General features: G+C 34.0%; 1 protein-coding gene and 1 non-coding gene across 4 annotated transcripts in view; one reads left to right on the top strand and one right to left on the bottom strand.

Annotated features, from left to right (window-relative positions):
• Klhl1 (kelch like family member 1) overlaps nucleotides 1–19,871 on the bottom strand; it is a 411,513-nt gene that overhangs the window by 88,449 nt on the left and 303,193 nt on the right. For all 3 annotated transcript variants that reach the window (XM_074043248.1, XM_074043250.1, XM_074043249.1), the window contains one exon: nucleotides 3,918–4,142. In XM_074043248.1, coding sequence (XP_073899349.1) covers nucleotides 3,918–4,142 — 225 coding nt within the window. The remainder of the gene's footprint in view (nucleotides 1–3,917; nucleotides 4,143–19,871) is intronic.
• LOC141413247 (U6atac minor spliceosomal RNA) lies at nucleotides 13,737–13,861 on the top strand. The gene has a single exon (XR_012438043.1). It is a non-coding gene; the product is annotated as a U6atac minor spliceosomal RNA (small nuclear RNA).

Here is a 19,871-nt window from a genome sequence, read left to right as displayed (position 1 = left end):
CTTACTACTTATTGAAAAACTCAGTAACAAAAAACACTCAACCAAAATTGGGAAAATATTTTGGTAGAAGTTTCTTCAAAGAAGATACATGAATGGACAATAAGTTAGTTAAAAGGTTCTCAAACACAATCCCTGCAGAAATGCTTATAAACTCATAATGAATCATTGCTTCAAATATACTAGGATGAAGCTTGCACTGGTTGCTCATGTCCATAATCTTAGCTACTCAGGAGGCAGAGATCAGGAAGATATTTGTTCCCAGCCAGCATGGACTGATAGTTCCTGAGACCCTATCTCAAAAAACCTCAATACAATAAACGGCTGGCAGAGCGGCTCAAGTGGTAGAGCACCTTCCTAGCATGCATGAGAGGCCCTAGTTTCAAACTCGAGTATGGCAAAAAAAAAAAAAAAAAAAAAAAGGATGATATTCAGTAAGTAAGTAATTGTTAGCAAGGATTTGGTGGAATTGACACCCTCAAACATTGCTGGTGTGAATAGAAAATGAATGATTCAAACCCTTTGGGAAACAATTTGGCAATTTCTCTAAAAAAAAATGTAACTAACAAGATATAATCAGCATATGATTTGGCAAGAGGATTGAAAACATGCATATAAAAATACTCATAGGAGTTTCATTCACAGTAGCTAAAAAGTGGAAGCAACTCACATATTCTAGTCACTATACCAAAAGAGGGAAGGAGGGAGAAAGGAAAGGGTAGGGAGGGAGAGAGAGAGAGAGAGAGAGAGAGAGAGAGAGAGAGAGAGAGAGAGAGAGAGAGAGAGAGAGAGAGAGAGAGAGAGAGAGAGAGAGAGAGAAAGAGAATGGTGAGAAAAGCCATACACATCAGATAAGAAATTGATCATTCTATTTATGTGACATATCCAAAATAGGAAAATTCATAGAGACAGAAAGATTTGTTGCTACATTGGATGGGCCACCTAAAAGTGACATTTGCTGAGTTTCTTTGTAGGATGCTGGAATTGGATAACGGTGATGGTTGCTCAAGTCTGTGAATATACTTAAAACTACTGATTTCTAGATGTTAAAACTTAATTTTATGAAATATGAATTATAGCTCAATTGAAAGCAAAGTATATGAAAGCAGAACCACCTCTACTATGGATTTCACATTCAGTATGGTGTCTGACATGTAGAAAATCAAAGACTGATAAGTTATATTGAAGGAACAGGAATCTGAGGCCAAGGGTATTTAATGTGGGTTGATCCAACACATGTGCTAAATGTCCTGTGATGCAACTGATCATAAGGGAATATGACTGTCCATTAGGGAAGTACTCTTCCCCATCAGTGATCACAAATACCTGTTTTGTGGCTCTATCAATCAGACTTCAACTGATTGGACATTTGGTAAGTGTCTAAATCAAAGGCAATTTTCTAGAGACAAGACTCTGTCTGTCATCTGCAAGGTGCTTTGTGATGAGAATTGTGCTCTGAAATATGTTCTATGCTTCAATTTCTCTTAACTCAATCAGTTCATATCTTGGAAGTACTGTGGGAAAGCATATTTTTAACAATGGCAGGAAGCAATAACCAGTGAGAAATAAAACACAGAGAAAACTAATGACAAGAGAAAAGGAGGTGACATAATCTACTTGGAAATGGAAGGGAAACAGACATAAAAACAAAACAGAGGACAGGCTTAGACATGACAATAGTGAACTAGTAGAGTTGTTATAAAACCTGTGGGAGGCACTGCAGTGCATTTCAGATACCTATGTTACTGGCTTCACATGCACATTATCATTATCATGGATTTAATAAATACACCTCACTAAATAGATGAGCCAAGAGAATCATTTTTGTCATCCCACACAACACTGCTGCCTGATGAATTCAGCAGCCTGTGTGATAGGATGTGAGGCAACTTTCACTCTATACACTTTAAAACCTGAGGTTACTAGATGAAGTGTATTCTTGGTGAAAGGAATTAACATATTTTATTGGTATGCAATTATTCTACATGCTTGAGTTTAAGCCTCATTAATAGAAAGAAATTCAATTGGCTAAAAGAAAAGAGGGTAGAAGGAATTAAATTTTAAAACTACCAATCCAGAGTGCTTATTCTGTATTTTATCTAAGCAGAAAAATAAATAGTTCTCTAGCTAATAAAAGCAACACACAAACCTTTTACATGAATATGAAAGTCAGACTTGTCCAAAATACTTAAGAAATAAACACATGATACAAGAACCTTTTTATATTCTTGATGATTAGCTGAGAAAACAATTTATTACTGATAACATCCAGATTACAATTTAGTCAAATGTGATTTCAATAAATATTTTATATAACTCATAGATTTTTGGAACTCTGTAATCAGACATTTATGACTATTACTTAATTTTACCAATTTACAAAGGAAAGAAAAGAGAACTGAACCAACATAGTAAATTTAAAATATGTTTCATTAGTTCAGAGATATTTCTTCTTTCAATTTTTATCAATTAATTAATTGATTAATTTACTTAGATTGGTGGTATAATAGACATGAGTTGGAAATCCTCTACTGGAAACTTCAGTATAAAATGATCATGTGTTTTTGAGATGCTGTAAAATTTGCTTTACTATGTACTTAATCTGTGGATTTGCCTTTAACCCCTGGAATCTCCTCAATGTGTATTCTAAATACATAAAAAAGCATTTAGGTACATATCACATATATTATGTCTTCCAAAAATGTAATTTTCATGTCTCCTTATAATCTTCACAATATAAAATATAAATTCAGCAAGTCTTCGTTAATATTTTTATGTCAAAAATTTATACAACTTTACATTTAACAAAGTGATTCTATAATCAATATAATTATTATATTTCTATCTACTTAATAACCTTGAACTTGAGACAAATCAGGAAACTTGAAATTGTGTTTATGTGTGTTGGCCTCAAACTTGCAAATATGAAGTAAATTCAAGATTCATACACAAATATAATTCTTCTTGTTCAACAGGTTCTTCATGGTGGAGAATAGACAATTTCTCACATGTTGAATCAAGACTTCTGATGTTTCACTCTTTCTTTAAACTAGTAGTGGCCTCTTCTCCACAGATTTTTTTTTTTAAATTGTTGTGCTGGGTGGAGGTAAATTGAGGCATTTACAAAAGTTCTTACCATGTATCAAATACATTGTACTTGAATTCACGCCCTCCACCGTTCTCTTTTACGCCTCACCCCCTCCCCCATTCCTGGGATAGTTTCAACAGGTATCATTTTTCCATTTACATTCATGTGTACACAGTGTTTGCATCGTATTCACTATCCCACACTCTTTCCTCACCTCTACCTTCATCACAATGGTACCAATCCACCCAGGAAGGACACTTCACCCCTCCTATTCTCGATTTTGTTAAAGAAACAAAAAAAAGACATCTTTCTTTGTTTAAGATAGCTACACAGGAAATTTCCTTGTGATATTTCCACACACATATGCATTATAACTTGAATTGGTTCATCCATAGATTTTTTTCGAAGTGGAATGGATAAAGAGTGAAAACAGATAAACTTATCTATTCCGCAGTATAAGAGAGGTCACGGTCAATTTAATTCAGTGCACAGTAATCATCCTTCCTCTGGGCTGTACTACATTCATATCTGTATAACACTTCACTGTTTTTTATATCAAATGTATGAAAGTCAGGTTGTGAAAACTTTGAAGACAGCTTACAGTCCCCTCACTTTGGTGTTTTTAACATCTCTTCCAACTGATTAATGTACATTTGTCAATATAGAAAAATGTCAAGAACTTTAAAGAAAAAATATGCTTCAAATGAACTCATAATTCTTATAAAGAAAAAACAATTTATAATATTATTAATTAATGCTTGTATATTGACATATGCTTACATTATCCATAAAATGTTTCTAAAAATAATATTAATAAAATAAGACACCTTACCTAGACCATGTCTATGTGTTGACATTGGCGGTAAGACAGTCCAAGTCTTGGTTTTTGGATTGTAACATTCAACAGTGTTCAATGTCTTTAAGCCATCACGACCTCCAATTACAAAGAGTTTGTCATCAATAACAGCCACACCAAACTGCAACCTCCTGCCGTTCATCATCCCTGCCTGGATCCACAAATTTGTTCTGAGGTCATATTTCTCTATGGTTGTAGCTCCTATAAAACATAAAATCAAAGACACCAATTGCTTCTAATCCAACATAGAGCCTGCCCAAGGCAGTGTACAAATTATGATATGAGAACACTCTTGTCACATTCATTTTTCTTAAGGAAAACTGTGGCAGAAAAACAAAGGGAGTAGTAATTTGCCTACTTTATTTGCTCTTCTTGGCAGCACTAATGATCGAAGTAGACACAAATGTTCAGCTTGTTTGAATTGCATAATTGTCTCATGTGAAACTATTGGTTGAATAGAAACATTGTCGGGAAGGACATAGTTTTGTAAGTAGGCTTTAAAATTTCCCTTTATCACTCTTTTCCATTTAAAAAGTGTGTAATCTTAGCTTGAGTAAGTTTATTAGAGCTCTTTTAAATGACAAAACCACGAGTGCCATCCATATAATTTCTAAAGGTAATTTAATTGAATAAAATTTCATCATGTTTTTCTTTAAACTTATCTTATGCAGTAAGCAAATTAAGATTTTAAAAATCAACTGTAAAGTGTTTAAGCAAAAAAATTACAATGCTTTTTTTACCTTTTAAAAGATGATCTGAGGAAGAGCTTAGTTTGGAGATGTAGAAAGTTCTTACAAGCCATTTTCAATGTCTAAATAAGATAAATTGTCTTGTTCTAAAATCTTATATATAAATTTGAAAAACATGGCCTTTCTGTCTAACAATACAGAAATTGAAAGAAGAAATATGCTAAATTCCAGGCAAGACTTGTTTTAATGCATTTTGCTACTCAATTCACATTGAAAATGCCTGTCTAACATGAATTCACAAATGCTTATAGAACATAATACAGCTAACAGTAATTTTGCTTCAGTGCTTGATCTTATTGTCTAGATTCACATTCACCAATGGTGAATGATGAAACATTCTCACAAGGAAAATTAACACTTTTGTGTATTTTCTCTCAAACACTAATTATCTATTTTATTTGTAATGTAATAAAAGGGGTAAATCCAGGGAAACTATTCCTCTGGGAACTCAATTATTTCTTAGAAACTAACTAGCAAGTATCTTAGTAGTAGTAGTAGTGTTGCTAATTGAAGTACAAATGATGCACTTTATGCTCAATTTTTCCTCAAAAGTAGCAGAACAATAGCGGTATGAATTCTGAATTACATGCAATCTATCTGCTATCTGATATAGCTGAAAATAGAGATTAGTTTTCTTATAAAACTAGATTTGAAATATAAAATTATCACCTTTAGAATTATCTCACTTTCTAACATGTTGCTCTTTTAAATAAGTGTATTGATTTTTATATTTTAATGTATTTGTTCTATTTTATGTTGAATATTTTTTTCTACTGTGCACAAATAAAATTCCAAGGTGAAGTGTATTTTTTGATATTTCATATGAATTCTCAAAGCTCAACAGTATTGTTATTTATGAATATCTAATTAAAAGTTCATAATTACATTCAGTCTCTGTGACAAACTATTGACAAACGATGGCAAAAGAAAGTAGAACCTAATACTAATGAACACAATTCTACTACACTTGTATTTTGTAGGTATAGATGGACAAGGAAGTATTTAAGCAACTATCCTTTCCTTAGTCTCCAAACCTTTCTGAAGAGCTTTGCAGAGAATTTGAGGTGCACTTATATTCCAAGACTTGAGTACAGGTGAAGTTAAAGATTCCTGAACAACCACAGGTAATTATAATTCATAAGGGAACAGTGAGGACTTGGTGTGGATTTCAGCCTCTTATTTAAACAATGTAGATATATCTTGCATCTCAACACATGGAAGAATTTTTACTTTCACAGTTTTTGCTGACTTGTTTTCAAAAATGACCTATTCACTTACTCTGAAGGTGCTATTGTAGAAAAGGAGTTCATTCTTCATTCTTAAAGGCAAAAACTATTAATTTCCTTTCACTAATGCAAAAATTCTCTCTAACCTAGTAGCTGAAATAACACAAATTTATTATACATTTCTAAAGGTAAGAAGTCAAAATAGACTTGTCAGGTGTTGACAGTGCCGATTTCCTTCCAATAGACTGAAGGAGAAATTACTTACTTTCTAGCTTTTCCATCTTCTAGAGGTTACCAACATTGGCAATGTCCCCTTATTTAATACTCTAGTCAGCAAATGTTGGTATTGAACACTGTGGTCACTTTGGGATTACCCCAATTCATCTGATAGCCTAATGTAATAACATGATCTGTTTATGTTAAGGTTAATTAATTTGAAATTTTAATTCTTTTATAAACATAATGTCCCTTGTTATTTAAACTAATACCTATACAAATTATATGCTATTTAACCTAACATATACACAAATTACAGGATATGGTCATTTAGTGTGGGGGGCATTTTTGCCTACCCTACCACTATAGTGTTAAATAATCAATATGGAGAAAATTCAAAAGGAAAATTTGAAACTCTCTACTTTGGGGTTACCTGGCTAATAAAACCATCATTGGTTACCTAATTGAGGGTATGCTTTGAAATATATGACTCTTTGAAATATTTGTGACTCCAGTTTGTGGATTCTAAATTGTGTTACCATTTAATTTAAAGGTAACAATTATTACTGTACTATTACCATTGGAAACTCTGGTGTGTAATGTCAGGTTTTCTAGCTTATTAAGAAAAGGCAGACAAGGGACTGATAACCAGAATACACAGGGAATTTAAGAAACTAAACTCTCCTAAAATCAATGAACCAATTAAGAGATGGGCAACTGAATTAAATAGAACTTTTTCAAAAGAAGAAATTCAAATGACAAAAAAATACTTGAAAAAATGCTCACCGTCTCTAGCCATAAACGAAATGGAAATCAAAACCACACTAAGATTCCATCTCACCCCTGTTAGAATAGCCATCATCCAAAACACCACCAACAACATGTGTTGGTGAGGATGTGGGGAAAAAAGAACACTTGTGCACTGCTGGTGGGAATGCAAGCTGGTGCAACCACTCTGGAAAAAAATTTGGAGACTTCTTAAAAATCTAAACATAGACCTGCCATATGATCCAGCAATCCCACTCCTGGGGATATACCCAAAGGAATGTGACACAGGTTACTCCAGAGGCACCTGAACACCCATGTTTATTGCAGTGCTATTCACAATAGCCGAGTTGTGGAAACAACCAAGATGCCCTGCTACTGATGAATGGATCAAGAAAATGTAGTACTTGTACACAATGGAATTTTACTCAGCCATGAAGAGGAATGAAATCTTATCATTTGCAGGTAAATGGATGGAACTGGAGAACGTCATTCTGAGTGAGGTCAGCCAGGCTCAGAAGACCAAAAATTGTATATTCTCCCTCATATGCGGACTTTAGATCTAGGGCAAATGCAGAGATATGGCTGGACTTGGATCACATGAGAAGGGGAGAGCACATACAGGAGATATAGGAATAGGCAGAAAACCCAAAACATGAAAGCATTTGATGTCCTCACTCCAGAGGAACTAATACAGAAACCTTAAAACGACAGAGGTTATCATGAGCAGGGGATCAGGAACCACTGTAAAGATCAGTTAGAGATGAATTAACATGGGTCTAACACATGGGTACATGAAAACAATAGTAGGAATCTCTCTGTATAGCTATCCTTAACTGAACTAGGAAAAATACTTTGTCTTCTTTATTATGTTTGTCTCTTTTCGTCAACAAAATTAGTGATAAGGGCAGAACAGGACCTATCTGAAACTGAGGGAGGGAGATGGGGAAGGGTGGGGGAGGGGAGCAAGGTGGAGAAATCACACAAACAATATATACACATATGAATAAATGAAAAAAAAAAGAAAAGGCAGAAATCTAGAGTTTTAAACTTTGTAATCACCAGATAATGAATGTATACAACTAATTTGCAATAATGTTTAGACTCATTAAAATAAGTGCACAGTCAAAGCATGTCATAGAGGACTATTATTATGAGTTGCTAAATCTATGATGTTTTATATCTTTAACATGCTACTATACCCTCAAAAGCATTTTGAAGGTTGCATTAACACTTGTAACAGAATTTTTATGCTGTGTTCTATCACTTGCACAGTAATAACAGTATTTGTAAAATGTGTACTACAGTTTAATAAATCTGAAGAAGCATATAAAGCATTTTAACTTAACATGGTTATTGAATTCAAAGGAGAATCTCATTCCTGATATATAGAAAAGGTGCAATAAAATTAGAGATATTATTCAGACTAAAACTATATTTGCATTTTTTACATACTTCATAGTTTATTCAATGCCAATTAAGTGCCAAGTAAGGGTTACATGTCAAAAAATTATAGTTATATCAAATTTTGTTATTATATGATTTGAAATAATTCCTGAAATAATCACTTTTCTGTAAAATGTTGTCATAACACTAACAGAAATTATGAAAAGTATATTATCAAAGATTACCTGAGATAATTTACATACCTTTTACTAAAATATTTGTTAAACAAATCTTGAGTAACAATTTATAAATACAAGTAGAGAATATTTAGTTAGTACTTTTTTTGCTTTAAGAGCTTTACCTGAATTACCACATTTTATTTTCATAAAAACCTAATGAGATAGGTATCACTTGAAAAATTTTTCAGGAAAAAGACAAATTAGAGAAAAACCTTAGCTATTTGGTCAGCATGTTTCAGAATATAAACAGTGGGTCCATAGTCTTGACTCTTAGTTCCATTTTAATGAATACATTTCTTTACTGCCTTGTCCCAGTTGTAGGAAGAGATAATTGAAATAAATATATGTGGCAGGCAGCATTTAAAAAATTCTCCATTCCAAGATTTCATGACATACTTATGAGAACCTGAAACTATGAAGAAATAGCAGTCCATGGAATGCTATGCTGTGTGGTACAGGATATTACTTGTGTGGCCCTGACAACATGATTCTTTGACAATAGAATGATTTTCTCTAGTTAATGATAAAAGGGCACTGGTGGCTTACACCTGTAATCCTAGCTACTCAGGAGGCAGAGCTCAAGAGGATTGTGGTTTGAAGTCAGCCCTGGCAAATAGTTTGTGAGATCCTATCTCGAAAAAAAAAAAAATCACATGAAAGGGCTGGTGGGGTGGCTCAGGGTGTAGGCCTTGAGTTCAAGCTCCAATATCACACACAAAAATAAATAAATAAAAAAGGAAAATATGAGAAACCCAGAGCATGAACCATACTCAGTTTGTGGTTGCTACTTTCAAGATGGAGGCAGACAGTTGCAAAAGAATATAAGAGGCCTCTAGAAGAGGAGAATAAACTCTTACCTGACACCGAGAAAGGAAACAGTGCCCTAATTCTACAACCCCAAGGAAAGACTACTATCAACAATATGAATGAGTTTGGAAAAGAAAGTATGCATCCATATGAGAGGATAGTCTAACTAACGTCATGACTATTTTCAAGTCTTGGTGCAGAATCTAGATTTCTAACCTACAAAAATCTGAGCTAATAAATCATGGTTTAGACATTATGTTTGTGGTGGTCATTTGTTACAGGAGCAAGGCAAGGTTAGTTCATTTTAACTTTATTTTTATAGTCTCTAAAGTATTTATTTTTCAAGCTCAATCACATACTAGAAAGTATTACACACAATAGAAATAGAAAAATGTTTCCCTCATGAAAAACACAGCCTCTTTTCTCAAAGTATAACAGTGGGAAAAAAGTAGTCAAAATGTCATTAAAGTACATTTCTGAATCTCTTTAAAGGTGCCTATTCATATGAGCAAATATGATTGTTTTGGGAGAAAGAAAAATAGCAATTAGTGCTTATGTATCACAAATGTCAGGATTTGCTCCAATATTTATAATTCAAATGCTTAGCAACCTCATCTATCTTGAAACAGCACAAAAATAAAAGATAAAAAATTATTGAGCTGACAAAATAGACGTCAAAAAGTTACCTATAAGGAAAATAAAGCTTCTCTGACTCACCAGAAAGGAAGGCCTTCAGGTGTTCTTACAAAGGCTTTCTACTGTAATTCTAATGCAGTATTAATAAACCCAGTTACCTGGCTACCAACCCTTTTTATAAACCCATAAACTAGAATGATCTTGGGCAACTGAAAGCAGCAACAGCTGACACTAAGGGAGCGTCCAGGGAAAATATGCATTGATTTAAGCACAGAACAATCATTTATGGCTATTAAATGAAAAAAATCCAATTATAAAATGCCTAAATTAGCCTCTTAGTCCTACAGTGATGGTGATCTTTATGTCATCACATCATTAGAGAAAGTTTAAATTATGTAAGATGTATTTTCTTTGAGGTAGGAGCAAATATTGAGTAGCATTCTGGAAAAATTTGAAGCCAAATATATTTTCATGATATGAAAAATGTAAGACCTGGAGATTGAAAAAGATATGATTATAATCAATTACATATTTCTTGAATTTTTCATAGAGTATGCATATTGTGGACCTTCATGTACCCACACATTTTGAAAAATGTAGCTGTGGAATACCATCCTTTTATGCTCATGTAGAAGACATCGTTGTTCATAAAATATTTTTTGAACACAGATAAAAATTATTTTCCAGGTACTTTTTTACATTTTATGAGGGTCTTCCTCATTTGTTCTTGTTGTTGTTTGTTCATTTGTCTGTTTTTGAGACGGGTTCTGGTTATGTATATGAGCCTGCCTAGAATTCCCTGTGTGACGAGCTTCAAATTTGCAGTTCTCCTGCTTCTACCTCCCGTGTGCTGGGATTCCATGTACTACTACTCTGGCTAATAAAAAGACTCATAAATATTTTATATTCATAGTAATTTCACACATGTCAAACAAGCAGCTAAAAGAGGTAACACCTTACCCTAATATTAACCATTGGTAGAATAATAGACTGATGCATAACTGTGCACAGAGATAAAATTTATCATTATGTTTAATATAGGGAAATTCAGCATTATGCTTAATTCTAAACTCAATTCATGAAATCAGAATATTCAAAAGGATTCTTACCTTGTGTTTAACAACAAAAAGAAAGAAAATTTGGGGATAGATCTTTAATTAGCCTTATTACATGTAATAATTATCTTTAATCTTATAGAAAGTAAAAAGATCTCTGGAAGTTGGCAAATAAGAAAAAGAAAATACTGAAGTCCGTGAAATTTCTTTATAACAATAAAAATCACCTAGACTGTTATAAGAACTCATTTAATGTGTAATAGGATTTATAAGCAAAACCAACTCTGAATATATTGTACTAGCTTTCTAAAATTTTGTTTTGATACTTTCTCATTAAAAAATTAAAAGTTACAGGAATTAATGCTTAAACTAATCCTATGGAATACACTTTGGAAATCAGACTTACTTGCAAGGAAAAAATGTTCTCTGTTGCCAATTGAAATAGAAATGGTTATTAAATATTACTTATGTCTTCTCTTCAACAAAATTAGAGATAAGGGCACAACAGGTTCTGCTTGGAAGCAGGGATGGGGGGAAAAGGAGATACTGGGGGACATGGGGGAGAAATGGACCAAACGATGCATGCACATGTGAATAAATGAACAAAAAAATTTTAAAAAGAAACAGTTATTAAAAAAACAACAAAAAACCCAAACAAAAAAAGAACACATTCAAAAAGCAGCACTAAGAGTAATTATATAAAAATAAAATCAATAAGTTTAGTATCATTGTTAGATGAAAAAAACTTAAAACACTGCTGAGAGATGTTGAATGAATGAATGATACAAACTACACCTATTTTGAATGATATGACTTACAATAAAAATTATTATATTATGTAATAATAATTAATATAATAATGATACTTTAAAAGTTAGTTATATAATTAAATAAGCATTAGCCTAAAATGTTAAATTTAAAATACCAGGAAATAAATTATTAAAAGGCAGACATTCTCTCAAACAAAGAATATTCATGGAAAAATATCATGAAGATATTATAAGTATTACATACTTGTAGAATTTTTTTAATCACTGAAGGAAAAAATTACTTTAATTAATCTGAAAAGAAAGCCAGAAAACAATTTTAATGTATTTGGGCATCTTAATATAGTAAAAGTGGCTGTACATATCCAAAGAAAAACATTTATTATGCAAAAATTAAGATAACTTATTATTCTTTTGAGAAAAATAAACACCTGAGTACTGATTCTAGAATGCATTACACAGATGAACCACTGTGTAATTATGTGAACATAACTGCTAGGGCCACAGAACTTGATTAAGTTTTGGGTTCTTTATTCAGAGCTCCACATACATTCATCGAGCAAAGGAGTAACCTATCAGCTATGCAGTCACAGTCTAATAAAACCTTGAATATAAAAAGATAAAAATGTAAGCAATCATTTTTTCGTCCTTATTTGACCTTTGCATAAGAGTTCATGAAAGAAAACTATAAGCTCAGAAGTTATAAATTAAACATTAATAAGTATATGACTACCAACTATATAAAATTATATTTACATTAAAATAAAGAACTAGAAAATTAAATAAAATCCTCAAATACTGAGAACATAAGCAAAAAAAAAATGAAAAAGCATGTATGTCTTTGTTATAAAAACTGTATAAATCAAGAAGAAAAATAAAAACCTTAAATAGAAAATGTGCTAATGAACTTTGTCTGCTTCCTGGCCACCATGAGGTGATGACCAGCTTTGCTTCTCTCCCCTCTCCCCGCAGGAAGTTCTGTCTCACCACCACCCAAAAACAATGGAGTCAGTCAACCATTTAATGGAACGTTGAAATCACAAACCAAAATAAATCTTTCCTCTTTTTATTTCTTTTGCTATCAGGTATTTTGTCACAGCAACAGAAAGTCTTACTAACAAAGAAAATTGTTACCAGAGGAGTGGGTCTGTTGCTTGGACTAAACCTGAACATAGAGTTCTTAAGTCTTTGAAACTGGTTTGTAGAAGAAATTTGGAGTAGCACGTTAGAGAAAGCTTACAGTGCTATAAGCAGAGGTTAATGGGTGAGTTTGGTGGGAGCTCAGAACAACAGAATCCTAATAGGAACATGCAGCGTAAAGGTGTCCCTGCGCTTTCAGATGGGAATAAGAACTCCAATTAGAATTGGACTAGAGGTCATTCATGTTACATTCTGGCAGAGAACTTCTTTACATTTTGTCTATACCATAAGACTTTGTGAGAGGCTAAGTATAAAAGTGGCAGATTCATTTGGTGGAAGACATTCCAAGGCAGCAATGCATTTAAACTATGGCATGGGTATTTCAGGCTACCTTTAGCCAAGTTTATAGTGAGAGTTGGGAGTGAAAAGCAGAACAGGATTGGGAGCTTGATGTTTACAGGAGCAAGTTTAAAGTTAGGGCCAACGACATTACTATTAAAGGTTAGCACCATTAAAAAGAAGAGAGGATCCAAGTACTATGCATCGGGAAAATGCCTTGTGGGCTTCTCAGGAATTGGCCAGTTGTAACTGTGGCAGGCTCAAGGAAGTAAAGTTGTGTTTCTCAGCAAAATTTTTATTAGTGTTATTTTCATGTACAAAGAGCTTTGTTGGTGATATGTCCATACATGCATACAATGTGTTTAAATCAATTCACACGTTTTCTTACTTCATAATCCCACAGCCACTGTGTTTAAAAAATTTACTGGGTTTTAATATTTGATTTTCATGGATGTATGTAATGTACTCCAGTGTTGTATGAAAGGAGAGAAGGTTAGAACTCCTCTTGAAGACGATGGAGTGGTCCTTGAACCTGACAACACACATGTGGTTAAGGCATTGCCATCTGCTTTGTGTCATCTAATCATCATTTTTAAGTTTCTTACTGTAAATTTTAGGCAGTAATAATGGATTCATTTTTAAGTAATGTTTTATTAAACTAGTAGCGCAAAGAAGTACACATTTTAGTGAAGATTTCCTGAAGAGGAACAGTATTTAATTGTATTATTGGCTGGACTATCAGGATATAATAGAAAAGTGCAAGGGAATGAAGCACGTATCACCTTCTACAAATCATATTTGAAGACAATTCAATTGGCTGTCCTGTCTAACATACCTTTAGTTCTCATTTTGTAGTTTCTTCCCACTTTGTCAATATTCTTTAACCATAGACTTCTAACATTGTCCAGGAAATCTAATTTCAACAAATTTATCCTAGATTTCATAGAAGTTTTTAAAGAATGGGTTAAATGTGTACTTACTTATATATTATCTTTTGTAAACTGAATTTATGCACACAGGTTAAACATGTAACTCCTTATATACTTATATCACTCTAGAAAAATAAAGTACTTCAATCGTACTCATCCCCCAGATATTACCTGCTTTAAAGCTTCCTCATCTTGCTCACTTCTATCCCAAACAGATGCCCCTTTTTCATCCAATTCATTTTCTTTCTTTTTTTATTTTTTAGTTCTAGACTCAACACATGAGATGCAAAGAATGAGGGGGAAAAGGGAGCCTTATACATTGCTATTGGGAATGTACACTAGTGCAATCACTAAGAAATCAATACGGACATTCCTTAAAAAATTTAAAATAAAACTATCATATGATCCTGCTAAAGTACTTCTGTTCTGGGTACATATCTGAAAAACTATAAATCATCATACAGTAGAGGTACCTGCACACCCATGTTTATAGCAGCACAATTTCATAATAACCAAGCAATGGATTCACTCTGTATAAAGGTTTTTTTTTTTTTCATTTTTCTTTTATTATTCATATGTGCATACAAGGCTTGGTTCATTTCTCCCCCCTGCCCCCATCCCCTCCCTTACCACCCACCCTGCCCCCTCCCTCTCCCCCTCCTCAATACCCAGCAGAAACTATTTTGCCTTTATTTCTAATTTTGTTTAAAGAGAGTATAAGCAATAATAGGAAAGAACAAGGGGTTTTGCTGGTTGAGATAAGGATAGCTATACAGGGCATTGACTCACATTGATTTCCTGTGCGTGGGTGTTACCTTCTAGGTTAATTCTTTTTGATCTCACCTTTTCTCTAGTACCTGTTCCCCTTTTCCTATTGGCCTCAGTTGCTTTAAGGTATCTGCTTTAGTTTCTCTGCATTAAGGGCAACAAATGCTAGCTAGTTTTTTAGGTGTCTTACCTATCCTCACCCCTCCCTTGTGTGCTCTCGCTTTTATCATGTGCTCATAGTCCAATCTCCTTGTTGTGTTTGCCCTTGATCTAATGTCCACATATGAGGGAGAACATACGATTTTTGGTTTTTTGAGCCAGGCTAACCTCACTCAGAATGATGTTCTCCAATTCCATCCATTTGCCAGCGAATGATAACATTTCGTTCTTCTTCATGGCTGCATAAAATTCCATTGTGTATAGATACCACATTTTCTTAATCCATTCGTCAGTGGTGGGGAATCTTGGCTGTTTCCATAACTTGGCTATTGTGAATAGTGCCGCAATAAACATGGATGTGCAGGTGCCTCTGGAGTAACAGTCTTTTGGGTATATCCCCAAGAGTGGTATTGCTGGATCAAATGGTAGATCGATGTCCAGCTTTTTAAGTAGCCTCCAAATTTTTTTCCAGAGTGGTTGTACTAGTCTACATTCCCACCAACAGTGTAAGAGGGTTCCTTTTTCCCCACATCCTCACCAACACCTGTTGTTGGTGGTGTTGCTGATGATGGCTATTCTAACAGGGGTGAGGTGGAATCTTAGCGTGGTTTTAATTTGCATTTCCTTTATTGCTAGAGATAGTGAGCATTTTTTCATGTGTTTTCTGGCCATTTGAATTTCTTCTTTTGAGAAAGTTCTGTTTAGTTCACATGCCCATTTCTTTATTGGTTCATTAGTTTTGGGAGAATTTAGTTTTTTAAGTTCCCTGTATATTCTGGTTATCAGTCCTTTGTCTGATGTATAGTTGGCAAATATTTTCTCCCACTCTGTGGGTGTTCTCTTCAGTTTAGAGACCATTTCTTTTGATGAACAGAAGCTTTTTAGTTTTATGAGGTCCCATTTATCTATGCTATCTCTTAGTTGCTGTGCTGCTGGGGTTTCATTGAGAAAGTTCTTACCTATACCTACTAACTCCAGAGTATTTCCTACCCTTTCTTGTATCAACTTAAGAGTTTGGGGTCTGATATTAAGATCCTTGATCCATTTTGAGTTAATCTTGGTATAGGGTGATATACATGGATCTAGTTTCAGTTTTTTGCAGACTGCTAACCAGTTTTCCCAGCAGTTTTTATTGAAGAGGCTGCTATTTCTCCATCGTATATTTTTAGCTCCTATGTCAAAGACAAGTTGGTTATAGTTGTGTGGCTTCATATCTGGATCCTCTATTCTGTTCCACTGGTCTTCATGTCTGTTTTTGTGCCAGTACCATGCTGTTTTTATTGTTATTGCTTTGTAATATAGTTTGAAGTCAGGTATTGTGATACCTCCTGCATTGTTCTTTTGACTGAGTATTGCCTTGGCTATTCGTGGCCTCTTGTGTTTCCATATAAATTTAACAGTAGTTTTTTCAATCTCTTTAATGAATGTCATTGGAATTTTGATGGGAATTGCATTAAACATGTAGATTACTTTGGGGAGTATTGACATTTTTACTATGTTGATTCTACCAATCCATGAGCATGGGAGAGCTCTCCACTTTCTATAGTCTTCCTCAATCTCTTTCTTCAGAAGTGTATAGTTTTCCTTGTAGAGGTCTTTCACATCTTTTGTTAGGTTTACACCTAGGTATTTGATTTTTTTTGAGGCTATTGTAAATGGAATTGTTTTCATACATTCTTTTTCTGTTTGCTTATTGTTAGTGTATAGAAATGCTAACGATTTTTCTATGTTGATTTTATATCCTGCTACCTTTCTATAGCTATTGATGATGTCTAGAAGCTTCTGAGTAGAGTTTTTTGGGTCTTTAAGGTATAGGATCATGTCATCTGCAAATAGGGATATTTTGACAGTTTCTTTACCTATTTGTATTCCTTTTATTCCTTCTTCTTGCCTAATTGCTCTGGCTAGGAATTCCAGTACTATGTTGAATAGGAGTGGAGATAGTGGGCATCCTTGTCTGGTTCCTGATTTTAGAGGGAATGGTTTTAATTTTTCTCCATTAAGTATAATGCTGGCTGTAGGTTTGTCATATATAGCTTTTATAATGTTGAGGAACTTTCCTTCTATTCCTAGTTTTCTTAGTGCTTTTATCATAAAATGGTGTTGGATCTTATCAAAGGCTTTTTCTGCATCTATTGAGATGATCAAGTGGTTTTTGTCTTTGCTTCTGTTAATGTGGTTTATTACATTTATTGATTTTCGTATGTTGAACCACATCTGCATCCCTGGGATGAAGTCTACTTGGTCATGGTGAATAATCTTTTTGATGTGTTGCTGAATTCGGTTTGCCATTATTTTGTTGAGGATTTTTGCATCAATGTTCATTAAGGAGATTGGCCTATAGTTCTCCTTTTTGGAGGTGTCTTTGCCTGGTTTTGGGATAAGTGTAATACTGGCTTCATAAAATGTGTTTGGCAGTTTTCCTTCCCTTTCTATTTCATGGAACAGTTTAAGGAGGGTTGATATCAGTTCTTCTTTAAAGGTCTGATAGAATTCAGCAGAGAATCCATCAGGTCCTGGACTTTTCTTTTTGGGGAGACTCTTGATTGCTGCTTCAATTTCATTTTGTGTTATAGGTCTATTCAGGTGATTAATTTCCTCTTGGTTCAGTTTTGGATGATCATATGTATCTAGAAATCTGTCCATTTCTTTTAGATTTTCAAATTTATTTGAATATAGGTTCTCAAAGTAGACTCTGATGATTTCCTGGACTTCCATGGTGTTTGTTGTTATCTCCCCTTTTGCATTCCTAATTCTACTAATTTGGGTTTTTTCTCTCCTCATTTTAGTCAGGTTTGCCAGGGGTCTATCAATCTTGTTTATTTTTTCAAAGAACCAACTTTTTGTTTCATTAATTCTTTGTATGGTTTTTATGGTTTCTATTTCATTGATTTCAGCTCTTATTTTTATTATTTCTCTCCATTTGTTTTGGGATTTGCTTGTTCTTGTTTTTCTAGGAGTTTGAGATGTATCATTAGGTCATTGATTTGGGATCTTTCAATCTTTTTAATATATGTACTCATGGCTATAAACTTTCCTCTCAAGACTGCCTTAGCTGTGTCCCATAGGTTCCGGTAGGTTGTGTTTTCATTTTCATTGACTTCCAGGAACTTTTTAATTTCCTCTTTTATTGCATTGATGATCCATTCTTCATTAAGTGATGAGTTTTAGTTTCCAGCTATTTGCATGTTTTTTGTCTTTACTTTCGTTGTTGAGTTCTACTTTTACTGCATTGTGGTCAGATAGTATGCACAGTATTATTTCTATTTTCTTATACTTGTTGAGGCTTGCTTTGTACCCTAGGATATGATCTATTTTGGAGAAGGTTCCATGGGCTGCTGAGAAGAATGTATATTGTGTAGAGGTTGGATGAAATGTTCTGTAGACATCTACTAGGTCCACTTGATCTATTGCATATTTTAGATCTTGGATTTCTTTATTGAGTTTTTGTTAGGATGACCTATCTATTGATGATAATGGAGTGTTAATGTCTCCCACAACCACTGTGTTGGCATTTATATATGCTTTTAGGTCTTTCAGGGTATGTTTGATGAAATTGGGTGCGTTGACATTGGGTGCGTACAGATTGATGATTATCATTTCCTTTTGGTCTATTTCCCCTTTTATTAGTATGGAATGTCCTTCTTTATCTCGTTTGATCAATGTAGGTTTGAAGTCTACTTTGTCAGAGATAAGTATTGCTACTCCTGCTTGTTTTCGGGGGCCATTGGCTTGGTAAATCTTCTTCCAGCCTTTCATCCTAAGCATATGCTTATTTCTGTCGGTGAGATGAGTCTCCTGTAAGCAACAAATTGTTGGATCTTCTTTTTTAATCCATTTTGTCAAATGGTGTCTTTTGATGGGTGAATTAAGTCCATTAACATTAAGCGTTAGTACTGATAGGTATGTGGTGATTCCTGTCTTTTAGTTGTCTTAGTTGTTTGAAGGTTTGACTGTGTGTACCTAACTTGGTGTTACTCTCTACTGTCTTGCTTTTTCTTATCCTGTGGTTTGGTGCTGCCTGCCTTTTCACGGTTAAGTTGGGTGTCACTTTCTGTGTGCAGGATCCCTTGCAGAATCTTTTGTAATGGTGGCTTTGTGGTCACATATTGTTTTCGTTTCTGCTTATCATGGAAGACTTTTATTGCTCCATCTATTTTGAATGATAGCTTTGCTGGGTAGAGTATCCTGGGGTTGAAGTTATTTTCATTCAGTGCCCGGAAGATCTCACCCCACGCTCTTCTTGCTTTTAATGTTTCTGTTGAGAAGTCTGCTGTGATTTTGATGGGTTTACTTTTGTATATTACTTGTTTTTTCTCTCTTACAGCCTTCAATATTCTTTCCTTAGTTTCTGAGCTTGTTGTTTTAATGATGATATGTCGTGGAGTAGTTCTATTTTGATCTGGTCTGTTTTGTGTCCTGGAGGCCTCTTGCATTTGTATGGGAATATCTTTCTCTAGATTTGGGAAATTTTCTGTTATTATTTTGTTGAATATATTACGCATTCCCTTTGCTTGCACCTCTTCTCCTTCTTCGATGCCCATGATTCTCAAGTTTGGTCTTTTGATGGAGTCAGTGAGTTCTTGCATTTTCTTTTCACAGGTCTTGAGTTGTTTAATTAATAGTTCTTTGGTTTTTCCTTTAATTACCATTTCATCTTCAAGTTCTGAGATTCTGTCTTCTGTTTGTTCTATTCTGCTGGATTGGCCTTCCGTTTTGTTTTGCAGTTCTGTTTCGTTCTTTTTTCTG

This window comes from Castor canadensis, chromosome 10 (assembly GCF_047511655.1).
Source record: "Castor canadensis chromosome 10, mCasCan1.hap1v2, whole genome shotgun sequence".
NCBI classification, from domain to species: domain Eukaryota; kingdom Metazoa; phylum Chordata; class Mammalia; order Rodentia; family Castoridae; genus Castor; species Castor canadensis.
This window is presented reverse-complemented; position numbering and strand designations above follow the sequence as displayed.